The following is a 24869-nucleotide window of genomic DNA, read 5'->3' on the forward strand; positions in this document are numbered from 1 at the left end:
GGGAAGCTGAGGGCAGAGGAGATTTGCTAACAAGCACAGGGAGGCTGATGCAGTGCCCAGTGCCATTAAAATTAATTATCAGTTGCAGTCAACCTGCCCCCTCACCCTCATCAGCCTGATGTAAGAGGGACAGAGGAGGGAGCTGGTCTTGTTTTCTCTGTCCTCAAAGGAAGGACAACAGATTTATTAGTGGTAGCCATAGGGGCTCCCTGTTCTCCTTCCTTTAAACCATGGAGCCGTTTCCATTGAAAAATCTAAGGCCCCGTAGTGGCTGTAGTCTTGAACCAGGGCTGTTACCTGCGGAGTAAACCCCCTTATCCACCCGAAGGCTTCTTCCTGGCTGCCTTTCCCCGAGCTCCTCAATCCTTGAATCCCTCAGTGACTCCTCAGAGTTTGCCTGAGGCCCAGGGGGAAATACAGAGTGGGTAAACTAGTCATTTCTGACTAGGGAGACGGTGTGGAGAGGGGCACCGGGTGTGGGGTAGCAGCTGGGGCTAAGGGCAAAGTGATCCCAGGTACCTTACACCTTCTCTTTACTGGGGGGACAGAAAGCTCACCTGTCCACCCTTCATTATTTTCCTTCCTTGAAATTGATGCTCGGAAAGGTATAAGTTGTAATAAACGCACTTTCCCATCTCTAATTGGTCAGAGATGGATAGAATGTCTGCTCAGAGCTGCTGACAACAGGCGCAAACCCCCTGTTACTGCACTGAAATGATGAGCTTCCCACTTACAAGCCACCTTCTAATGAACTGCTGCCACCTCATTAGGGCTCTTTGTGCTGTCTGGAATGGTGAGAACAGTTCACAAAGCCTTTTGCCACAAGTCCAGGATCGATGGGGCAAAGACACTGGCAGATTTTTTGTTAATGTATTTTTATTTCTGTTGTATTGAGATATAATTGACATACAGTATTGTATAATGATTTGACTTACACACATCATGAAATGAACATCCATCCTCTCATAAAGAAACAAAATTAAAGAAACAGAAAAAAATTTCCTTTGTGATGAGAACTCAGGATTTATTCTCTCACCAACTTTCACATGTAACATGTTGTTGTTTAGTTGCTAAGTTGTGTCCAACTCTGCAGTCCCATGGATTGTAGCCCACCAGGCTCCTCTGTCCATGGGATTTTCCAGGCAAGAGTACTGGAGTGGGGTGCCATTGCCTTCTCCAGGGGATCTTCCTGACCTGGAGATGAAACCTGCTTCTCCTGCATCTCCTGCATTGGCAGGTGGATTTTGTACCACTGAGCCACATGGGGAGCCACATGGGGAGCCCCATATGTAACATAGAGCAGGGTTAATTATATTCCTCACATTGTACATTGCGTCCCTAATACTTATCTTATAACTGACTGGAATGTGGTACTTTTGACTACCTTCATCCAGTTCCACCTTCTCCCACCCTGTCTCTGGTAACCACAAATCCCATCTCTTTTTCTGTGAATGTGTGTGTGTTTGAAGTATAATTGACCTATAACACTATGTTAGTTTCTGTTACACAACATAGTGATTTGATATTTCTTACATTTCAAAATGATCATGGTAAGTCTAGTTACCATCTGTTGCCATATAAAGATATTGTATAATTATTGATTGTATTACCTACAATGTACCTTTCCTACCAATGACTCACTTGTTTTGCAGCTGGAAGTTTGCACCTCTTAATCTCCCGCACCTATTTCTCTCCTCCCCCTCTGCAACCACCAGGTTGTTCTCTGTATTTTTGACTCTCTGTTTTGTTATGTTTGTTCATTTGCTTTGTTTTTTTTTAGATTCTACATATAAGTGAAATCACTCAGTATTTGGCTTTCTCTGACTTACTTTACTTAGCATTAATACCCTCTAGGTTTATTCATATTATTGCAAATGGCAAGATTTCACTCCCTTTTTATAGCTGAGTAGTAGTCAATTTATCCATTCCTTATCCATTCATCTATTGGTGGACACCTAGGTTGCTTCTTTACCTTGGCTATTGTAAATAATGCTGCAATGAACATAGACTATATCTTTTCTAATTAGTGTTTTCATTTTCTTCAGATAAATACTCATAAGTGGAAATGCTAGATCATATGGTAGTTCTATTTCTAATTTTTTGAGGATCTTCCATACTGTCTTTCACAGTGGCCGTACCAATTTGCATTCTCACAAAGAGTTCATGAGCGTTTCCTTTTCTCCATATCCTCACCTTGTTTTTTTTTTATTTGTTTGTTTTTTTTTGATGATAGCCATTCTGACAGGTGTGAGGTGATATCTCATTGTGGTTTTGATTTGCATTTCCCTAATGGTTAGTGATGTTGAGCATCTTCCTGTGTGCCTGTTGGCCATCTGTATATCTTCTTTGGAATTCAATCTGTCCAGGAATTTCCCAGATAAGAATACTAAAGTGGGTTGCCATTTCCTGACCCAGGGATCAAACCCACATCTCCTGCATTGGCAGGTGGATTCTTTATCACTGAGCCACCAGGGAAACCCTACTTTGAAACTATTTTGATTCTGTCTTCCTAGGGCTTTTGTCCAGTTTCCAGTTGAAATGATTGCATAATGATGAAAACTTGATGACCAGACTGGCTGAATTAGAATCTCAGTGACCCAGGAAGATGTACTTTTTAGTACAATTTCCACTGATTCTTATGCCACCCCCCACCAGGTTTGAGAAATGGAATCTTATAGAACTGAGTCTGACCCTGAACGTGATTTCCCATTTATCTCATTCTGGCTCTGAGTTGGACACAGTTAGCAGTGGGATGTGTTCTGTAAGGTGTGGCTTGTCCTTTCATTAGGCTATGAAGTCCAGACCAAGGCTTCCCTTACATTTCCTTCTTGAGACTCACACTCAAGTTTTGCCAAGAGCTGTGCTCAACCAACTCTCCCTGGAGGAGTGATAGAGGGCATCCAGGTGTGAGTCTCAGCCACTGACGAGCGGCATATCTTAATGACCACAGATCCAGCTGCAGGTGATGCCTGGAATCCAACTGGACTTCCTGGCCTCCATCCCAGGGGAGCACATTTTCTCTGGAGCAGCTGCTTCAGAGGAAAGCTCTACCCTTCTCCCCGTTGTGACCATCCCCATCCCCTCCTCACCTGCCTTAAGCTCAGAACCTTCCACTACTCCCTTGTGAGTCAAGAGAAAACCTGAGCCTGAAGGGACTCGGGAAGGATGATTTCAGCCCGCAGGCTCTGTCCTGATGGGAGACTGCCAGCTCGCTTTGCCCTGCTTCTCCTCCTCCTGTCCCCACCACCTCCCCAGGACCCTTTGGGACATCCAGGATGGAAGTGAAAGAGCCCTTCCCCTCCCACTGCCCACTCCTGGAGCCTCAGCCCTAGCCTCCTTGGGGAAGCCAGTGACCTCAGCAGAGCCCTGGCGGCCAGAGGGGGCTGTGACTGCAAAGCCCTCTGGCGTCTTTGCTGTAAGCCTCTGTCGGGTGGGGGCAGGGTCCTTCTCCGGCTTCCCCCACCCATCTCTCTCCCTTGGGGTCATGTAGGACAGAGAATGCATATGTCTGCACCTAGGTCCCAGGTGTCTTTCAGCACACTGATTATGGTAGTTGACAGTTCAGTTCATTACCATCATTTTCTTTTGTGCCAGTAAGTGTTTGGCTGGACCTTGTTGCTGTTTAATCAATCATGTCTAACTCTTTGTGACCTCATGGACTATAGCCAGCCAGGCTCCCCTGTTCTATGGGATTCTGCAGGCAAGAATACTAGAGCAGGTTGTCATTTCCTTCTCCTGGGAATCTTCCCAACCCATGGATCGAACCTGCATCACCTACATTACACGTGGGTTCTTTACCATTGAACCACCAGGGAAGCCCTGATTGGACCTTGGCCCCCGCCAGAAACATTGTGGTCAGGCCCCTGCCTCTCCTGTGGAGGACAGCTTCCCTGACTCAGCTCTAAGTCTTGTGGGGGATGCTATGGGACAGAGTAAAAGGCAAGAATTTCCTACAAGGTTATGTGGTTTTCTGGTTCTCTATCTGGGAGGCCAATCTCTCCACCTATCAGAAGGATTCTCAAGCCTGATTATGTATTAGAATCAGTTGGGGGAATGTTTCTTTTCTGTTTTCAAATGAGCAGTCATTGGACCCATCCCTGTGCCTCTGGTGGCCTGGAGGTACTCTGCAGGTACCCTGCAACCTGCATTTGTATAAACCTCAGTTCAGTTCAGTTCAGTTGCTCAGTTGTGTCTGAACCTTTGTGACCCCATGGACTGCAGCATGCCAGGCTTCCCTGTCCATCACCAACTCCCAGAGCTTGCTCAAACTCATGACCATAGAGTCAGTGATGCCATCTAACCATCTCATCCTCTGTTGCCCCCTTCTCCTCTTGCCTTCAGTCTTTCCTAGCATCAAGGTCTTTTCCAGTGAGTCAGTTCTTCACATCATGTGGGCAAAGTATTGGAGTTTCAGCTTCAGCATCAGTCCTCCCAATGAATATTCAGGACTGATTTCCTTTAGGATGGACTGGTTGGATCTCTTTGCAGTCCAAGGGACTCTCAAGACTCTTCTCCCACACCACAGTTCAAAAGCATCAATTCTTCAGCACTCAGCTTTCTTTATAGTCCAGCTCTCACATCCATACATGACTACTGGAAAAACCATAGCTTTGACTAGATGGACCTTTGTTGACAAAGTAATGTCTCTGCTTGTTACTATGCTGTCTAGGTTGGTCATAGCTTTTCTTCTCAGGAGTGAGAGTCTTAATTTCATGGCTGCAGTCAACATCTGCAGTGGTTTTGGAGCCCCCAAATAAAATCTGTCACTGTTTCCATTGTTTCCCCATCTATTTGCCATGAAGTGATGGGACTGGATGCAATGATCTTAGTTTTCTGAATGTTGAGTTTTAAGCCAACTTTTTCACTTCCTCTTTCACTTTCATCAAGAGGCTCTTTAGTTTTCCTTCGCTTTCTGCCACAAGGGTGGTGTCATCTGCGTATCTGAGGTTATTGATATTTCTCCTGGCAATCTTGATTCCAGCTTGTGCTTCATCCAGCCCAGCATTTCGCATGATGTACTCTGCATTGAAGTTAAATAAGCAGGTGACAATATACAGCCTTGACATACTCCTTTCCCAATTTGGAAATAAATTTCCTAGTTTGGAAATAAATAAACCTCAGTTGGAGAATTCTAATGTGTGAACCAGTTTGGAAAATCTGCAGTAGATCCCATTACCCCTCACCTTCTCGAGAACCTTGCTACCCGCTTCTCTGGTCTGGTTATATCCTCATCCTCTCCCTCCTTAATTCGACCTGGGGCCTGCCTGTCCCCGCTCCATCTCTGCAGTGGATGACCCTGTCCACCAGCTCCTCTTCCCCGAGACTCCTCTGTGTCTGGGACACACGCTCTCACCTCTCTCTGATCGGCCCCCCTCTGTCCCCTTTGTGGCCTTGGTGTCCCCTGGATCTTTCCTTGAATTCCACCCCTCCTGAGTGACCTTATTCACTTTGACGACTTCCACTACCTGCAGGCGACCCTCCTGAGCCTGTCTCCAGCTCGGCTCTGCTCAGCCCATGGGTACCGCCCTCACTGGCTTCCCCACCTGGTTTGTGGCTCCACATTCACCACATAGTGTGGGAAACCAGATACCCAGAGCCAACTGTGCCCCCTTCTCCCTTCTCCAAAATGAACAGGCCCCTCAATCCCCAGGACACCCCCCAACCGGGGGTCCTTCTTTCCCCTGCATCTACTACCATGCTTCCCTGCCTACCTCATCTCATCTCGTCTCACCTCCCAGAATCTGCCTTATCCCTTCTGCCCCATCCTCCCCTTGGGGGTCACAACCCTGACCTGTGATTCCCCACTGAAACCAGCCTTCCCAGGGGCTGCCTGGTTGCCTGGAAGAGGAAGCCAGGCCCCATAGCAAGGCTCTCAGGGTCACCCCCACCCCCAGTCTGACAGCTGCCCACCTCCAGCCCCGTCTTTCATCCCTGCCCTGCACGTGGCACCCTCAGAGTTCCCTGCCACCCTCTGGGCTTCTGGACAGACATTGTAGGTTGTCTTTGGGGTGTTCTTCCCCTCCTCCCCTTGACTATTTCCCATTGGCTTTCTATACCTTTCCCCTCATCACATTTGCTTCTGTGAAGTCTTTCCTGATAAACCAAACTTGATTCGTCACTGTTGTTTCTGGAACCCAGTATCCCCACCAGAGTGTGAGCTCCCTGCAAGGGACCCAGCCAAGTCTCCAGCACCAGCCTGCACTCTCTGTTCCAGGGCCTGGCACTGGCTCAGGGTTGGTGCTCATGGAATAACTGGTTGGACTGGTAGGACTAACTGGTTGCTGTTGGGAGTGGGGGCTCTTTCTTTAGCAAGTAAGACGCATTTAAAATAACACCTCTTCATATGCAACTGGAGAAGGAAATGGCACCCCGCTCCAGTGTTCTTGCCTGGAGAATCCCAGGGACGGCAGAGCTGCTGTCTGTGGGGTCGCACAGAGTCGGAGACGACTGAAGTGACTTAGCAGCAGTAGCAGCAGTGCTAAAATAATTTTTTAAGTTTCCTGATGAGTAGATTAGAACGATGTTTGTGTGTTATAAATCCATTCACTGAATGCTTACCTTCTATAGCATGTGCAGGCATGTGTGCCAAATCGCTTCAGTTGTGTCCAACTTTGCAACACTGTGGACTGTAACCCACCAGGCTCCTCTGTCCATGGGATTCTCCAGGCAGGAATATTGGAGTGGGCTGTCATGCCCTCCTCCAGGGGATCTTCCCAGCCCAGGGATCCAACCCACATCTCTTGTCTCCTACATTGGCAGGTGGATTCTTTACCACGAGTGCCATGTGGGAAGCCCTTCTGGGGCAAATATTACCTTATATGGCAAAAGGGATGACATCACCGACTCAATGGATGTGAGTCTGAGCAAACTCCAGGAGATGGTGAAGGACAGGGCAGCCTGATGCGCTGGCAGTCCATGGGGGTCACAAAGTGCTGGACATGACTGAGTGACCGAACAAAAACAACAAATGGCTAAAGGGACCTATCACCGTTGTTTCCTAGTAAATGAAATTATTTATCCAAATTAATAACTAATTTGTAATTTATCCAGATTGATGTAACTGCAGGTAATATATGTACATATTGTATGGGTTGGTATGTGACTAATGTGCTTTTATTTTTATATATGTCTTAGTTAAAGTCCCTCCCACACCACACCCATGTTGTCTTTTAAATAAAATGTGGGTTAGCCCAGCTTCCCCAGCAGATAAGCCTTCCTCTTTGCTAATGTTTCCTGTCCCCAGAGCAGCAGGCTGGCTAGGCCTCCCTGTCTCCATGGCAAGCAACTAGATGCATGAAGAGGCTCACTGGCCTCTAATCAGTTTGGTAATTCTGGTGATATGCTGTTTCGGGGCAGAGGATGATTTAGATGACCTTTTAACTAAGAATTTCTGAGTTCAGGGGTTTCCTTATGCTCAAATTTTTCATATCAGCTACATGTTAGGCTGAGCAATACGAAACTGCTGTTATTCTCTGACCTACCAAGATGGCGATTTCTTATGGTTCAGTCGAGTAAGAACTTGTTCCCATTTCCTAGGCAGCATGACCATGGTGAGGCCACAGCTACAAAGAGACAGGGGGTCACAGAACCTCAGCCAGATCCCACTGAGTCAGGACACTGCTGGCCAGAGTCAGGGCACCATCTGCTTCCCGTGAAGGACATTGGCCCGGGCAGGGGTAGGGGAATGTGGAGAGGTTCAAGAATATTTTGAAAATCATTAAGGATGAAGTTTCTTTCCTTTTTCCCTCCAATTCTTTTTATTGTAGTAAACTACCCAGAATCCGTTCTTAAGTGCACAGTTCATGGGCATTAAGCAAATTCAAACTACTGTGCACCTATCACCACCATCTGTCTCCAGAACTTTTTCATCTTACAATACTGAGACTCTGTGCGCATTAAACAATAGCTCCTCATAACCTCCTCCCCCCAGACCTTGGCAACCAGCACCCTATTTCCTATTCCTATGATTCTGACTACTCTAGGTAACTCATATAAGCGAAATAATACTTTTTTTTTTTTGTAACTGGCTTATTTCACTTAACGTAATGTCATCAGGGCTCATCTATATTGTAGCACGTGTCAGAATTTCCTCCCTTTTTTAAGGATGTATACTATTCCACAATATGTATAGATCATATTTTGCTTGTCCATTCATCCATCTGTAGACACTTGGGTTCCCTCAATGTTTCAGCTATTGTGAATAATACTACAATGAACATAGGCATACTAATATCTCTTTGAGACCTTACTTTCAATTCTTTGGGGTATATACCCAGAAGTAGAATTCCTGGGTTATATGGCAAGTCTATTTTTAATTTTATTGAGGAAGGGCCATACTGTTTTCCTTAATTTTTAATGTAAGGCTGGAACACCCTAGACTGAAAAGAGCTCAGGTTTCTGCTCTGGACAAATCTGGGTTTAAATCTGGGCTCTACTCTGTAGACAAGTCATTTAGCCTCTTTGATCTTTGGTCTCCCCATCTGTAACATGGGGATAATAATAACCATCATGAACTGTCATAAGAATTAGAGGCAGTGTGAGTAGGAGAGTGTGGTAGCGTGTTGTAATGCACTATGGAGATGCAGTAAATGGCACCTGTGTTAATGTTACTTAGTATTTCCCCCACGTGCTCCTGTTCACCTTCTACCATCTTTCCGCTTTGGCTGTGTGTTTTAAATGGTGTCATCTAGTGTTTATCTCATGTCTCACAGTATGACACATAAGCAGAGGCAATGGATGGTGACATATACATTCTAATGGTCCCGATGTCCTATTTCCTTCCATGTCCACCACTAAGTCCTGAATTCATGTCCCCATCATTTTCAGTTCTCCTTTCTCCAAGTTTGTCTTTCTCATCAGACAGTGGTGGGGTCAATGCCTACCCATGCGTGAGACCTTGGACAAGATACTTAATCCTCCTTTTAAAATTAATTAGTGTATTTATTTTTGGCTGTGCTGGGTCTTTGCTGCTGTCCCGGCTCTTTCGCCAGTTATGGTGAGTGGGAGCTGCTCCTGAGTTGCAGTGCTCAGGCTTCTCATTGCGGTGGCTTCCCTTGTTGTGGAGCACTCAGACTCCAGAGCTCAGTCTCAGTAGAGTGGCACCCAGGCTTTGTTGCTTGGAGGCATGTGGGATCTTCCCACACCAGGAAGCAACCCATGTCTTCTGCATTGGATGGAAGATTCTTAACCACTGGACCACGAGGAAAGTCTGAGATACTTAATTCTTGACTCTGAGTGTACATGCGTGCTTTAAAATGTAGGTTTTGTTAGTATTAATAGTGAGGTGTGGCAAGGCCAACAGATCAGGAAATGGCAGCCATTGAAAAGATAGTTTGTTACTCACAGTTCCTAAGAGGAGAGGGCATGCCACACTTTGGAGGTGCACATGTGGAAGGACCAGGGACTATTAGGAGGCAGAGGAAGTTAGGGGGAGACATGGGCAGGAGACTTTGCTGTGATTTCCATGTGAAGGAATGTCAAGACAGGTCAAGCAGGCTTAGGATGGGCTACTGTTCCCCAGGATGTAGGGACTGCCTGAGCTGTCTGGTGCCTGGCTCTGAGTGATTAGGGCAGAAGAGGGTGAGAGTCTATAAAAGAGCAGTCTGGGTGTGCATTCTCGATTGTTTGTCTTGCGTAAGAAAGTCATTTGCTATCCCTAGGAATTGGCTAGCCCTGAGAGGGGGATCTCTACAGAGTCAGCAAGTCTCCAGATACCAAAGCATCGGAAACACCGGGTTAATGCAGTATGTAAGATAGTATGATAGACAGAATGATGCCCACCCCCAGAGATGTCCATATCCTAATCCCAGAACCTGCAAAGATGCTACCTTACATAAAAAGGAAGGACCTTTCAGATGTGACTAATTTAAGGATCTTAAAAATATGGGGCTTACCCTGGATTATCCAGTGGGCCCAGGATAATCAGAAGGGTCCCTACAAGAGGGAGACAGGAGGATCATAGTCAGAGGGAGAGGATGTAAGGATGGAAGCTGAGGTCTGAGAGGAGAGAAGATGTATAGCTCCTGGCTTTGATGACAAAGGAAGGGGCCATGAGCCAAGGAATGCAGGCAACCTTGAGAAATTGGAAAAGGCAAGGAAACCATTTACCCCCAGAGCCTCCAGAAACGAGCCAGCCCCGAGGATCCATTTCAGACTTCTAACCTCCAGCATTGTGTTTCTTTAAGTCACTACATTTGCGGTAACTTGTTACAGCAGCCATAGAGAACTCACACAGATAGGAGGCATGCCAGCTAACTTGCAGGGTTGTTACAGGGCTCAGAGCCCGTGTAGAAAAGAGCCTGGCTTGAGAAAAGTGTCAGTAAAAATGTAGTGATCTTATTAATACCTGCAGGGCTCTGGGAAGTTTGGGATGAAGTAAGGACCACAGACACACTCACCACGTTGCTTTGTGCCTGTGGCTGCTCAGAAAATCTCTGGCTCTCTGTCCCTCCTCTTACAGGTCTGGGGTGTCTGGGAGAGCCCCTTGAAGGAAGGGTTCCGGGAGATGCACCCTGGCCTGAGCTTACTCCCCTCTGCAGGCACCGTGGTCAGTGTGTGTGCTGGGGGTCATTTCCTGAATTTACCCTCTGGGTCGCTTCCCTGTCCCCTCAACGATTCCAGCTCCTACCTCTGAACTCTTAGGCCCTAAGGAGCTTTGCCGCATGAGGTTGGTGTCCTTTCTACCTGCTGCCTGTTCTCCTTTCAAGTGGCTGCATTGTGGCTCCTTATCGGCAGGCATGGATTGTTAGGTGACATCTGTGTTCCCCTGAGGCCTCAGGACTGTGCTGGGTCCTTGGCTGCCCAGGGCCATGCCTCCTCCAGGCTGGTACATTGGTGTCTCTAGTGTGGGTGCCAGTGGTCTGAGCAGCAAAGTGCTGGATCTGAGTTGTTTCTCTCAGAGCTCCTGGAGGGCGAGCCGCTGGGCCCCAGCTCATGATGGGCACACGTGCCGCTGCGTCTCCCAGCGCCCTCCAAAGGCTGTCCCCTCTGGCCTCTCACAGGGACGTTCGTCTCGGCCTTCACCGTGCTGTGTGGCGCCCGCACGGACCTCCCGGACAGGCACGTGTGCTGTGTCTTCTGGCTGAACATCGCCGCGGCCCTCATCCAGATCCTCACAGCCATCGTCATGGTGGGCTGGATCATGAGCATCTTCTGGGGCATGGACATGGTCATCCTCGCCAGTGAGTAGCTGTGGGGCTGGGGCTGGGCCTGGACGCGGGGAGCAGGGCTGGAGGTGGGGTGGGGGCCAGGATGGGCTGGACGTTTGTTTGTGATCCTGTTGGGGGTCAGGTGGGGGCTTTGCAGGGAGATCTGCACGGCTGGGCCTGCTCCTCCCCCAAGGGCTCACTGGTGTCCGTGGCCGCCTGGTCTAGAGGACTCTCCCCGCACACCCAGCCCTGGGGCCTGCAGGGTATCACGAGAGCATCAGGCAGAGACCTGAGCCAGAGGGCATGAATAAGGAAGGGAGAGAGCGCCTGTTCAGCTCAGACATACCAGGCATCACGTTTGTCAAGGAAACAGCCCGGTTGGCAACACTGGGGCAGCAAGGCTGTGGCCCATGTGAGCTCAGCCCCTCGTGCCTCCACCATGCCATTTCCAGGAAGAAGGAAGAGGCCACCGGGCATCCTTGTGCTCAGGAGACCCTGTAACTGCTTTTTATTCAACAGCCAGAGCTGCATAATTTCAACTTCTTTTAAAGTAAGTTCTTTGTTCCTTGATACTAAAGCCTTCCTCTTCCTGATTTGTATTCAGCGGACCTTCACCAGTCACTTAACACAAACTTGATCCCGACACAAAACTGCCGAAGAAGACTTGATTAACGTTTTAAAAATAACCCGGCGAGATCTTCAGACAGACACCTATTTTAAGCAGCCGCGCTCGTCACCCCGTGCCCCCGTGCGGGTCCCTGTATTGTCACATGTTCTGTCTACCTCATTAGGCCGAAGCTCCTCACTCACATGGAGCACGTCCTCACAGGCCCTTTGCCCTTCTCCCCACACCCCACGCTCCTCCTGTGCCCCACACCCGACAAGACCATTTGCAGGTGGAGTGCCTGTGCCAGAGGTGAGCTGTGTCAGGGAAGAACAGTGGGGGTAAGAGGGGAAGCCCAAGGGTCAGGGGGCTCTAGAATGATCTAGAATGATTCCTAGTTGACTCAGTCTGAGTTCATAATCCTGTGAGCCTCCAAGACCCAAGGTTTACTCAGATAGTAGGGCCCAGCAAGGTTAGGGTCAGTGACCAATCAAACCACCAGGCCAGAGAAAAGGCAGGTCCCTGAGCCTGAGCGAGCCCAGCAGCGCCAGTGGATTGGTTAGACAGGCTGGTGGAAGCAGCTGCTTTCCCCGCTGGGGTGCTGGACCGCCAGGGCATCTCAGAATTAGAGCCGGGAGACAGGGGTGGCCAGACAACAGGGAGGGGAACACCGGGCAGCAGAAACACCGGGGGAGCTGAGGAACAGTCGGAAGACACCCAGTCCCTCCTGGGACAGCTGCTCCCTGGGCAGGGGCTGCCCGTCAGCACGGGGGTCGGTGAGCCTGCAGAGCAGGCAGAGGCCGAGGCAGGCGCATCCAGCTCCCTCAGGGGAGCCCTGCCCCGGGAAAGGTCCACGGACCACTTCCATTTGTGGGGAGTGGGGCAGAGCATCGCTGATAAGACAGACGTGCTGCCAGCCATCCTGTGAGTCTGGAGAAGCCAAGTCTGACCATTTCCCAGAGGGAGTTTGGTGCTTCTCTGAGAGGCCTGTTCCCAGCTGGAACCTGGAAGGGGCCCTCTGCTCTCAGAGGCTTCCTCAGTGGCTGATGGAAAGCCTGGGAAGGCTGCCCCGTCTCTGCCCAGTATGAGCCCCGGACTGAGTCATCTCCTCATCACACAGGTGTTGGGCCAGGCACTGGGGCATGTTAGCGAGGAGACTTTCTGTTACAGCGGCACAAAGCTGTGTCACAATAAATGTGTTGATGCTTAACCTGATGCCTAGAGCTTTCTGGTATTCTCTTTTTGGGTCACGCTTGATACCAGACCCCACAGGGTCTGGATCTTAGAGATAGCTTCAAGAACTCCCCTTTATCACCTCCTAGAGGAGGACACAGACACCTGAGAAGGGCAGATGGGAACTTATTGCTTCCTCACCTTCCACCACCCTAGCTGCTGACTCTGCATCAACCCCTCTCTCATGGCTGGTGTGGGGGCCGTAGCTGGGCTACAGGCTACTCAAGTGCTGGAACCCACCGCCCCTTCCTTCCTAACCCCCTTCCTCCCAGCCCATGCCTTCACGGTGGGTCACCCCCTTGGTTTCAGGAGTGCTGTCTTTGTGTCAGACTTTTCAGAACACTGTTTGGGGAATGGACTTGAAGGCTGCCCCAGAAAACCCACCACACCTCACTGCTACCCACCTATGCCACCTAGGCGCCAGACTCGCTCACCCATCTCAGCAACGGGTGCCTTTGCCCCTCTTTCCAGAAAGTAAACCTACCTGCAAAGGATCAATAATTGCCGCTGTTGAGATGGTGCTGTGGGCTGAGATCACCCCAAGCAACAGTGGAGTGTACATGTCTCAGGAACACTACCTTGAAGAGAATCATCACAGTGAACTGTCCTAGCACAGTGTCTGCCCTAGTAGATAGCTGGATAAGGGGCTGTTGTTTCTCATGTCACTCCAGCCTCTTTGAAGGAGACTTTCCAAATGGAACAACACAGGGTAATTTTTTTTACCTAGCATTATGTGAGTCTCACCAAGAAACGTACCATGGGGAAGGATAGATTGGGAGTTTGGAATGGACATGTACATACTACTAGATTTAAAATAGATTACCAACTATACATACTATAAAGAATTTATTAATTAATTAAAACAATAACAACAAAAGAAACATACCATCAAGAAAAACCTCCTAAGGGGGATATCAGAGAACTCTAAATCAAACTAGCAGTTAAAATCAGGAACTTGCAAGGCTGCTGCTCTGTTTATATTAATAAAAATAATCAGTTAGTTAACAATAGCCTGTATTGGTGTGGGTCAGTAAATACTTGGTAATTGTACAGGAGCCTTTTTCAGCTGTCATACCCTTGGTAGACATTGCTAATCTATCTTGACACTTTCTGCTGAATAGTCTTACCCGTTTTCAACACTACTAATGAATCCAAGATGTCTGCAAGATAAAAGTCTGTTTGCCATTCCCTGCCTGAGTCTTTCCCAAAGCATTAGGTTTTATATATGTGACTCCTGTCCACATGAAAGGTGAACCCCATGGGTTAAACAGGGGCCAGGATGGGTCACTTCAACATCTTTAGGTTGTCACAGTCAAACTTGTCCTGTAGCTGTCCGTCCTTGGAGCCATCCAGAATTCATCTTGAGGCAAAGATGGGTTGGGGGCAGAAGGAGAGTAAGGGGCAGAAGGTGAGCAGAAGAGCGACCTTGGCTGAGATTCGGAGGGAAGAGGAGAGAGCTTCTTGGCGGTGTCTCACGGAGAGTGACCCCCCAGGGAGGGGAGGATGCTCTGCACTCCTGAACCGAAGCCCGCACACCCTCTGGGGCTGCCCACTGGCCACAGTGGCTGGTCACTGTGAATGCAAACTGCAGACCTCCTCCATCTCCCAATCCCCACCATGCAGCCTCTCCCATTTTATATTTCAGGCCATCCCTCTGTTACCGACCAGGGTTCTTGGCCTCCTTAATCAGTAGAAACTGATAAGAAGCCAGATTAGAAATCAGGCAAGGTTTTATTGGGGGCCCCTGTTGCAATAGAGGGTAGTGAGAATAACAGGTTCCCTTGGTCGCTCCCGGAGCAGAAAGGTGAACTGATTCCTTATAAGGGATGAAGGTAGGGGCAGGTCCAGGGGTCTGGCTGGAGGGGTGCCTTAGGTGGTGCTGTGTGCAGGGGACTGCTTTTGCTCCAGGCTCTTCAGAAGTGACAGTTGGTTCTTCTGGTCTTTTTGTATCTTCTTGTCCATGATTTGCCCCTACTGCTCATGCACATGCCTGCAGTTATTTTTGGTCCCTCATAGTTTCTTTGTATTTTGTGGCTCAAAGAGAGTGTCCAGGTGCAAGCGCTGCAGCAAAGGGTCCTGGGTGCCAGGCCCCAGCTTGTCTCACGTCTGGCTGCTTTTTTTAGACTGTTTTCTTTCTCTTTTTCTCCTCTTCCTCACGCTGCCTCGTATGCCTGTGTTTCTCCGAAGTTTCCCAAGGTGAGTCTGTTGGGAAATGCACAGGTCTCATCCCTGGGCTGCCTGGACCCTCCCCTTCACTGCCCTTCCCCCACCTCACACTGCCACCCTCCCGGTCCCCTGCCTATCCCCCACTTCCTGCACACAAACACCCCCTCTCCCAGTTGGCCAACAAGCTTCTATTTTTAGTTTTTTATTTTGGAAAATGTTCAAACATAGACACAAATAGAAGGCCTAGTATAGCGAGTCTCTAAACGCCTATACCAGCTTCAGCCATCATCCACTCACGGCCGCTCTGTTTTCTTCTATTACTGCCTGCGTCTGCCTCCACCCCCAACACCTTAACTTGATAAGTAACCTGGTAAATAAAGGGGAAAAAAAAAACAAACACAAGTGCACTGATGCTCCTCTGCGGGCTGAGTTACCAGCTAATAGGGGTAAATACTCAGCAAACCCAGATGACAATTTCACCCTTAAATATCCTAGTAGATGTCTTAAAAAAACAAAAAAAGGAACCACAGTACCTTTTCATGCTCAAATAAACTAGCATCAGTTCCTTAATATCAACAGTGATCAAGTTTTTCTCATGTCCTCATAGTCACCACCAAGGCTTTAAAGGCTCGAAGCCAGCGGTCACCTGGGCCTGTGTCACTGATGTCCAGCTGATGGAGCACACCGGCTTGGCTCTCCCTTCTGTATGCTGTCTTCCTTTTCTCTTCCTTCCTCCTCTCCATCCACACGTACCAGATGCCCATCACTTGGGGAAGTCTCCCTGGCACCTTCTCCCAAGGCGCTGCTTTAGGAAATGGCAGCAGGCCAGTCTGCCGGGGTCACGTTTGTGCAGTGGCTTCAGGGATGTGGATTCAGGAGCACACTGATAACCTTTCAACCCCTAGCAGGTCTGTAACAGAAATCCTCCTCTCATGTCTCCCCGACTAAACCCCGAAATCCACTCTCTCCATTCATCCCCTTGTTCCCTGTTAAGAAGCCAGCGCCCTTGGGAAAAGCTGGACCACTGTAGCAGTCATTCACACGTCTGTGTGAATAAGTTCTAGCATATTCGAGTCTGGGGGCACCGCCTGGAGAAATGGTGAGGGAAGTAGGTGTCTGACCGTCTCTCCTCTGCTTCTCCCTCACAGGCTACAAGGAGCAGGGCATCCCACAGCAGCTGTGAGCCTGGGCGAGCCGCTGAGAAGCCCGGTACCCAGGAGGGCCACGTCAGGCAGCGGCCGGCCCGGGGTCTTCACGTGTTCTCTTCTGCCGCTTCCCGGGTTTGGAGTGGAAAGAAGGGGATTTGAGAATACTATTTATTTTGAAAACGCACCTGCTTTCCTCAGCAGGCTCTGAGAGCTGCCAGCTCCTCCTGCTGCTCCAGAGAGTCCTGTAGCGCAGACGCCCAGAGGGCATCTGGGTTGGGTGGGGAGTGGGGTTGGAGGCGGGGATGCTGATGCAAGAAGCTGGAGCGCCCCAGGCTCAGGCCGCCTCGCCTCGTCCGCTGCCCACCGTGAGGGCGTGCGGGGCAGCCAGGCCAGGCAGCAGTGACCCTGTCCAGGCGAGCAGGGCTCGTCAAGGGGCAGGACTGCGGTGGACACCTCCTCCGGGCCCCTGTGGGAGTGGTCTCCTGGGGGCAACACCCGGGCGTGAGTAAGGATAGACAGATTCCTGCCCGGTATGGAAAAGCCTGCTGTGCCCTCCGCTGTCGGCGGGAACGGGTCCCTACAGGTGTCTGCTGGCTCCATGGCCGACCTCATCTCCTTGCCACTAAAGTCTCCAGGTCTGGGCGGATCTGACCTTTGTTTCCCTGGGAAGGAAGGCAGTGGCTCCATTCCTGGGGCAAAACTGCTGGAATTGCCAGATGTTCATGTACAAGTTCACCAACCCAGGTCCACATGGGCAGCCTCCCCCATTACACTCAACACTGGGGCCCGTACTCCTTTCTCTGAAATCCTTAGGGCCGACAGGTCTCTGACTTCACACGTTTTAGATCTGAGGAAGGGAAGAAGAAACGTTTGCCATCCATTTCGTGACGGCCCGGCGGAGTCTGGACGTGCTCACAGCATGAAACACAGGACCATTTCTGCAGAGGAGCATGTGAATAATCAGACTTATTAGGATCAATAAAACTGTAAATAGCTTCACCTCAGTACAGGTCAGATTTTGCCACTAAATATGTAAGGGGAGAAAACTCACCATTTGAGAGCTTTAGGGGTTTTAGAATGGCAAAAAAATAATAATAATTGCAGGTGGTGGTGGACCCCTCTCTCAAAATCCTTCTTCTGCAAAAATCCTGCAAACAGAGGCATTCGGGCAACCTTGCTGGTGTTACATGGGGATTCCTCCTGTCGCAAAGGGACGACCGGGGCCTTTGCGACACCTAAGTGATTGTTACAGAGTCACAACCACCAGAAGATGTCTGATTCAAGATCAATCAGCAATTAAGAGACAGGAGATCTAAATGACAGTGACAAGGTAGACATTCACATGTCTGCTTTCTTTTCATTTTCATTCTAGCGTAGGGGTTGTTAAAATGTGGGACTGGCCCAAAGCCAAGTTTCTGGCCTCCCTGGACTGTGTGCCATTGGGTGTGTTTCTCTCCAAGGGGCTTTTCCGATCTATCAGGGACTCGGTCAGAATTTGGCCAGGGATGGAAGAGCAGCCTGTGGCACTAGTGGTAAAGAATCCACCTGCCAGTGCAGGAGACCGAGATGCAGTTTCAATCCCTGAGTTGGGAGGATCCTGTGGAGGAGGACACAGCAACCTACTCCAGTATTCTTGCCAGGAGAATCCCATGGACAGAGGAGCCTGGGGGCTATGGTCCGTAGGGTCACAGAGATTCGGACATGGCTGAAGCAAAGCAGCACAGAAGAGTGGCCTTTTCTGGTCGTTTTCCCCTTAATGGATGGAAAGGCTTGGGCAACCGGCAGCTGGGTAGGCCCCTCGCTCCACCATGTGCCCCTTTGGGGGCCACTGCGTGCTTAGTCTCTGTTCCTATACTCTCCACCTGGGGCAGTGGCCCACCCACCCCATCCACCGAACTTTCTAGTTACAGTCTGCTGGGAGGTGGGTCTCGGGCTCCCTGTGGTCTGGACAGCAAACTGGCATCCTTGAAGAAATGGAATTCCCTCAGCCACTTGCTGCCCCACACCTCCACCCCAGGCCCTGAATAAGAGGTGGGTTCTCCACTCCTTGGCCTGATCCTACCTGCCTCCCACCACCCTATCCATCCCTTAGTTCTGATGAGCTGCCTGGGGCCAGGTTACGTGTTCTGGACACCTGGCAGTGTCTGTCTCTTACCCCTCCTTTCTTCCTGGCCCCAACCCAAGCCTTTGCAGCTTCTTTCACATTTAGAATCCTCTGTGTTGTCAAGGCGTGGGCTCAGATTTGGCTTTATCCAGAAAGTCAGAACCTTCCGTTATGCGAAGACAGCATCCCCCGGGCCAAGAGGAGAGCAGGCTGGCGGCTGGTTGCTCTCGAGGAAGTGGCGTCGAAGCGCGGAGCCTCCCCTGGAGTTGGATAAAAACAGCTCGAGCAGAGGGAAGGAAGGCCAGCCCACAGCCCAGCAACCCCAGATATCTCCCCCGAGTTCACAGTGACAGGTGTCGGGGGGGGGCAGCACCCATAGGGAGAGATGGGTCTTATTTTCCTGGCATGGCTGGGGGTGGCTGCTGAGGGGGATAGAGAAGAGCTAGCAATCTATGTCTCATGTTTAGTGACACAATTCAGACACGAGGGGAGTTTTCTTGAGTGACAGGTGTCACCACGAGTCCCAGTGTGGGCTGGCTTCATGCAGGGGTGTGTGTGCCTGGAAGGACATCTCCCGTCCTACGCTCCCTTCCCCAGATCCTTCCCTCACCTGTGGCTGCTTCTCCCAACTTGAGAACACACCAGCCTTTGGAGGCAGGTCCTTTCCAGGTAGACCCCCGCCCATCTTCTGAACAATGAGTCTGTGAGGACTGCCCAGCGGGCGGATCAGCTCAAAATAGCTTCCAAGTGAGACCACAGTCTCAGGATAGTCATTGTCATTAGATAAGGAACAGTGGCCAGTGTACTCCAAGTCCTCTGAGCTGGCCGCTCAGGTGGTTAGCTTGTCCAGTCGCCAAGTCGTGTTTGACTCTTTGCAACCTTGTGGACTGCAACACGCCAGGCTTCCCTGTCCTTCACCATCTCCTGGAGTTTGCTCAAAGTCATGTCCACTGACTGTTAGATGGCCGGAGTTAATCTGTGAAGCACCGGCCAGCTGAAAAGCAGGAACCTTGTACGAGCAAGTGCTTGGTTGACACCCAACACTTTGGTTGGGGCTTGTCTCAAGGGTGATAGTCCAAAAACCCCAGGGTGCGTTTCAGGTCCAGCCATCGATCAGTCAGAATTCCGTAGGACATGCCGAGGCCATGGGTGCTCGGGACAGGGATCACAGGCACACACACAACCTCACAGTGAATGAGAAACTTGGATCAGAGTGGCAATTCCCTCAGGCTAGAGCAGGATCCTACAGCCAGCATGAGCCACCTGGCGGCCAGGGAGTGTCCTGTGGACAGTGGAGACAGTCCCCCTGGATCTTAAGATCTGAGTCCCAGACAAGAATTCGGGAAGGGCGGGTCCCTGTGGGAGCCCCAGGGACAGATGGCTCCTGGCTCCAGTCCAGCACCCCTCCTGCCTTCTGTGGTGCTGGGGCAACGGGCAGGAGCCAGCCCGCTGTGGCCTCAAAGCCAGCCTCTGGCTGCACGTGAGGGGAGGTGAGGAAGGGTCACAGAGCCCTCCCGCTGCTGCCCTGGACCCACGTGTCCACCCGCTTGACAAAGACAGCCTCCAGACGCTGGGCCCTTGCCAGGCACTGTGTGGTACATTTTGATCTCCTGTGACCCTTACCGAGTGGTGGGGGAGGTGGGTTGGCAGGGGGGAGTGAAATATCAGTGTGCTGGGTTTTTAAATGTCTGAACTGAGGCACCAAGAGAGGAGGCCACGAGTCCCCCATCACATGCTCATGGCATGGAGCTGACTTCAGTGGCCAAGAGGGAGTCCTCGGCCAGGGGGTGGGTGGTGCCTGGCTCACCACCCTGCTGTTACCACCCCAGGCGGCCCTCAGACCCACGCTCCTCATTGAAGGCAGTCCCAAAGGGCGCCCCGCATGGCAGTGTAAGAGAACGGTGGACCCGATGGGAGGGGCTGCCTCCTAACATGCAGGAGTTTTCTCCCTATTCAGCTTGCCTGAGTCCCTGGGCCTGAGCTGGGGCGGATCCCCTTATGGGAGGAGAGCAGGCGGTGGTGGGCTGCGGGCCCACCTCGGGATTTAATACACCAGCTGTTTTTATCACGTTAGTGACATTGGCAAAGAAAGCCTCTTGCGCTGTGTAAAGCGCTTGAGGATGTAGAATTTAGATGTAAATTCTCCAGTTGGTGTCTGCAGGAGCTGTTCACTGTTGTCATTCCTCCCTGTTGCTGGTTGGTTTAGAGGATTTTCAACAGGCAGGCTGGAGGTGGCTGAGCCCTTTTTTGCTATGTTTTTTAAAATTTATTTATTTTTAATTGAAGGATAATTGCTTTACAATATTGTGTTGGTTTCTGCCAAACATCAACATGAATAATCAGCCATAGGAATACCTATGTCCCCTCCCTCTTGAACCTTCTCCCACCGCCCTCCTCATCCCAAGGTGGCAGAGCGCTTTTAAAGGACCAGTGCCCACTCCCCAGAGACCATGACCTCGTCTCTGGGATGAACACTTTGAAGCAGTTGCTGACCATTTGCTGACACTTGGTCCTCCATGGAACCCAGCCTTTGTCTCCACGGGCTCCCTGTGCCAGCTTCCTGTAGTCCTGTGAGTGGGGGCCCCCGTTTTGCTTTTGTGCATCAGCAAGCCCTCAGTGGGTACCAGATGGGCCAAGTAGGTCCTGAGCGTGGCTTTGGAGAAGCTGATCAAAGGTGCTGTCTTCCTGGCGAGCAGCATCCCAGGTGGGACAGCGAGGTGAGTGGAGGTCGGAGAGGGGAGATGCTCTCCAGGGCCTAGGGCTGAGCCCCCACAGAGCTCGGCATGTGCTAGAGGAGATAGGAAGCCAGGCTGTCAGCAGAAGGGAGGCTGAGGTCAGCCTGAGTAGGTAGTGATGCTTGGGGGCCTGTATTTTTCATCACTTTTGTTCCCTTCAGATTCTTAGAACTTCAGAGAATTCTTGAACTCAGAGCGTGGAGGATTATGCTCAGATTCGCATAGATCCACCCCAAACCCCATGTGGAGAGAGGATGAGCCCCTCTGGTGATGGGTGGGGAAAACCCCAAACCAAGGTGACCCCAAATGCCCCACAAGCCTGGAGAGTGTGAGTTCCACCCTCAGCACTCTCTCTCCTACTGCCTTTTGCCTCAGTTTAACCATCTGTAGCTTGGGTACAAGAAGGGGCTGGGCAACTGTTGTTCTTCCCATTTCTCTCAGAGCAAAGGGCTTGGAGGCTGAGCCTTGCTAGGTGAGGGACAAGGAGAGGGAGCAGGAGGCCCCATGGACTCTTCCTAGTAAAACCAAAATACTGCCTGCCCTCCTCATCCAATTCCATGCTCCCTTCCCGAGCCTGTCCAAGGCAGGGAAGGGGGAGGTTGATGACAGGGTCCCAGTCTTGTGTCCTGATTTCTGGTATAAGTTGTCTCTTACCTTGGATCTAGCTGTGAAATCTCCATTCCCCACCCCTCTTCATCCCTTCCTGGATTTGTCGAAATGCCAACCACCCAGGCTGGTCCAGACTCCACGGTCTGCCTCCGCACCTGCACTTTCACCCTGGAGTGAGCAGAAGCACAGACACACGCACACCCCCACCTGTGCACACACTCACACCCACACACAGCACACACATGCACCCACAGCTCCCTTCAGGCTGGGAGGAGGCAGGCCAGGGTCTGTCTGGAGACTCAGGGTTGGGAATTAATGTCTCCAGAGGAGCCCGCTGCCCCATCTGGGAGCTGTCTCCCTCCAGCATGGGCTCTGGCCGATGGCACATTTGTCATCACCCCCGTCCCATGCCCAGATACCCACGCTATTTCTTTTCTCTCCAGGACCCCTGGTCTTGGATCTCTTCCTCCCAGGGTCCACGGGCTCAGTATCCCCACCCTACCAAACCCAGCTGTGCCCATCCCCACACTCAGTTTGGCCTCCTGTGGGAGGGGTAGGGGGCTCTGCTCAGAGAGGAGACAATGGTCTCTTTCCCAGCTCTTGTACAACCCTCTCTTTAAGGTCCTTTTCTGTTCCCACCTCCCCCTCTGGGCCATCAGCCCAGATACAGGAACCAGTAAGAAGAAAAGGGGGACAGAGGTCACATCTGCCTCCACTTTCTGGATTAGCACTTGACCCCTGTTCCAAGCAGGGAGAGGGTGTTGGTGGTTGTAAGTGGCCTGGACACCCTGTGGGAGCATGTGGCCGCCCCCCTACATAGGCTAAACCTCATATTGCTGTACATGGTACCATTTAAAAAAAAAAAACATACACAGAAAAAAGACTGGTTCTGTGTGTCTCGGCAGAATTCATGTATGAATAAGTGTTGTATTTGATTTATAATTTCTGACACCATGACTGGCTTTGTTTGGGTTTCTCTTCTTTATGTTAGATGAATCACCGTACGTTTCTATTGTTCTCCAGCAAGACCCACTCTCTGATCTCCCAGGGCTTTCTTGTCTCACTTCTGCCCAAACCACTGGGAGCCCACCCCGCCACCACAGACTTCCCCTGGGATCCAGTGCTCCTGTATTTTTCAGCCCACTGCAACGACTGCAGCCTTCCTCCCTTCTGAGAGGAAGAAAGCTTTAATGTCACAGACCTAGGGAAGTTTCCAGACTTACCTTGGCCCAAACCTTGCAGCCTGGGGCCCAGCCTTGCCTGCAACTTATCTCCCCCATATCCTCATAACCCAGCCCACCTCCCCAACGCCCACCTTGGCGGACCTGCCTGACCTGGCTGAGTCTCCACAGCGCCCTCTAGGCACTCACTGAGGAGGGTTCCAATTTCTCCAGCCTTCTCCCGGCTTTAAATGCGTCCTTCAAGCACCATTATTGTACATGTATTGAAAAATACCACGTATGAGAATAAAAACTTGTGTACATATCTCCATGTACATATTTATATATTCCTATTATAAATATAGAAAGCATGGCATCTCTTTGACATTCCAAGTTTGTGGCTTTTTTTTTTTTTTAATCCCAAAACTATGGCTTTGGAAACCTTTTCTTCCTTTCCTTCTTTTCTATGTAATAAACATTCATGTGACCTTTCTGATGGCTTCTCACCTGCCTGTGTCCTCTCGACTCATAACTGGACAGATCTCCAGGCCTTGAGCGCCTCCCTCCCATTCCCTCGGCACTGTTTGCAGCTGGCGTCCTTCCTGCTGTGAAGGTTGCCCTCCTCCAAGATGGGTCTTGTGTTCCTTCAGACTTCTTCCTCAACCCCTTCCCCTGGGAGGCTTGGGCAAGTTAGTTCTCAAAGGCCCACATGTTTGGTAATCTGATCCCTTTGAACCGCAAGTTGGTGAGTTAAATTGAGCATGGTCCCAGACAGGGCTCACCAAGAATAGGGGCACAGACGAAACTCATTTCCTTCTCTTGATTGGAGACCAGTTGATGAGGGACATGTGTGTGGCATGCTCATTTGTCCCAGTCTCTTGTGTAAATAAGAAGCAGAGTAGGGATGGTTAGGAGAACTTAAAACTCGCTGTTGAGCTGCAGCAAGGGACTGGTTGAACTGATGTTACTTACCTTGGAGGGAATTTCAGGGCATGGCCGTTGGCCCTGCCTATGTTCTCTGTAATAATTGGATGAAGACCTGCCGAGCTTATCAAATTTGTGGATGAAGGGAACTAAATCTATTAGACAAATCAGAATTCAAAAAGCTCTTGGCAGGCAGAGGCCATATAACAAGATGAAATCTAATAATGTTAAATGAGGAAGTCGTGCTTGGAATTAAGAAGGCTCCAGACTCTCCCTGGTGCCCAGGGAGGCATACGACAGGAGGCTCGACATTCAGGAGCACTGAGTGTGGATGATGGAACAGACCGTCTGATTTCACATGCCTTAGGAGCAGCAGGCGGGGGTCCAGAGGCAGCCTGCGTCTGTAGCACTGCATTCAGCCCCGGGGGCACAGGAGGTGGGTCCCCAGGTCTCACCCCAGTACTCACACCCAAGGGCAAGGCCTTGCTTCTCACTGTTTCCTCACATCACTCCAGGACCCCACGGGTTGCCAATCTGGTCCCGGTCCTCCGGCTGGGCTATTCTTGTGTGTCTACTGAGAGATGCTGCCATCTCAGGGCCTTGGTGATGCTGCTGCCCCAAAGAGTGAATCTGCCACAAAGTACAACCTTGCAGGGAGACATCAGGCTCAACCTCAGGGCCCCTTCAAGGCCCCAGAAATAGCATCTGAGTCTGAGGGTTGACTTTTGTTTGTTGTTGTTTAGTTGCTAAGTCATGTCCTTGCAACCCCTTGGACGGTAGCCCACCAGGCTCCTCTGTCCATGGGATTTCTCAGGCAAGAATACAGGAGCAGGTTATTATTTCCTTCTCCAGGGGAATCTTCTTGACCCAAGGATCGAAACCATATTTTCTGCATTGGCAGGCAGATTCTTTACCACTGAGCCACCTGGAAAGTCCAAGGGTTGACTTTGCTGCTGCTGCTGCTGCTGCTGCTGCTGCTAAGTCGCTTCAGTCATGTCCGACTGACTCTGTGCAACCCCATAGATGGGGGCCCACCAGT

General features: G+C 50.6%; 1 protein-coding gene across 1 annotated transcript in view; it reads left to right on the forward strand.

Annotated features, from left to right (window-relative positions):
- The window catches only part of STUM (stum, mechanosensory transduction mediator homolog), a 63788-nt gene extending 40389 nt beyond the window's left edge, over positions 1-23399 (forward strand). The window contains exons 2-3 of the mRNA XM_042257152.2: positions 11001-11180; positions 16299-23399. Coding sequence (XP_042113086.1) covers positions 11001-11180; positions 16299-16333 — 215 coding nt within the window. The 3' untranslated portion in view covers positions 16334-23399. The remainder of the gene's footprint in view (positions 1-11000; positions 11181-16298) is intronic.
- Positions 23400-24869: the final 1470 nt, after the last annotated feature.

The sequence above is a fragment of the Ovis aries genome, chromosome 12, assembly GCF_016772045.2.
Source record: "Ovis aries strain OAR_USU_Benz2616 breed Rambouillet chromosome 12, ARS-UI_Ramb_v3.0, whole genome shotgun sequence".
Taxonomy (NCBI): domain Eukaryota; kingdom Metazoa; phylum Chordata; class Mammalia; order Artiodactyla; family Bovidae; genus Ovis; species Ovis aries.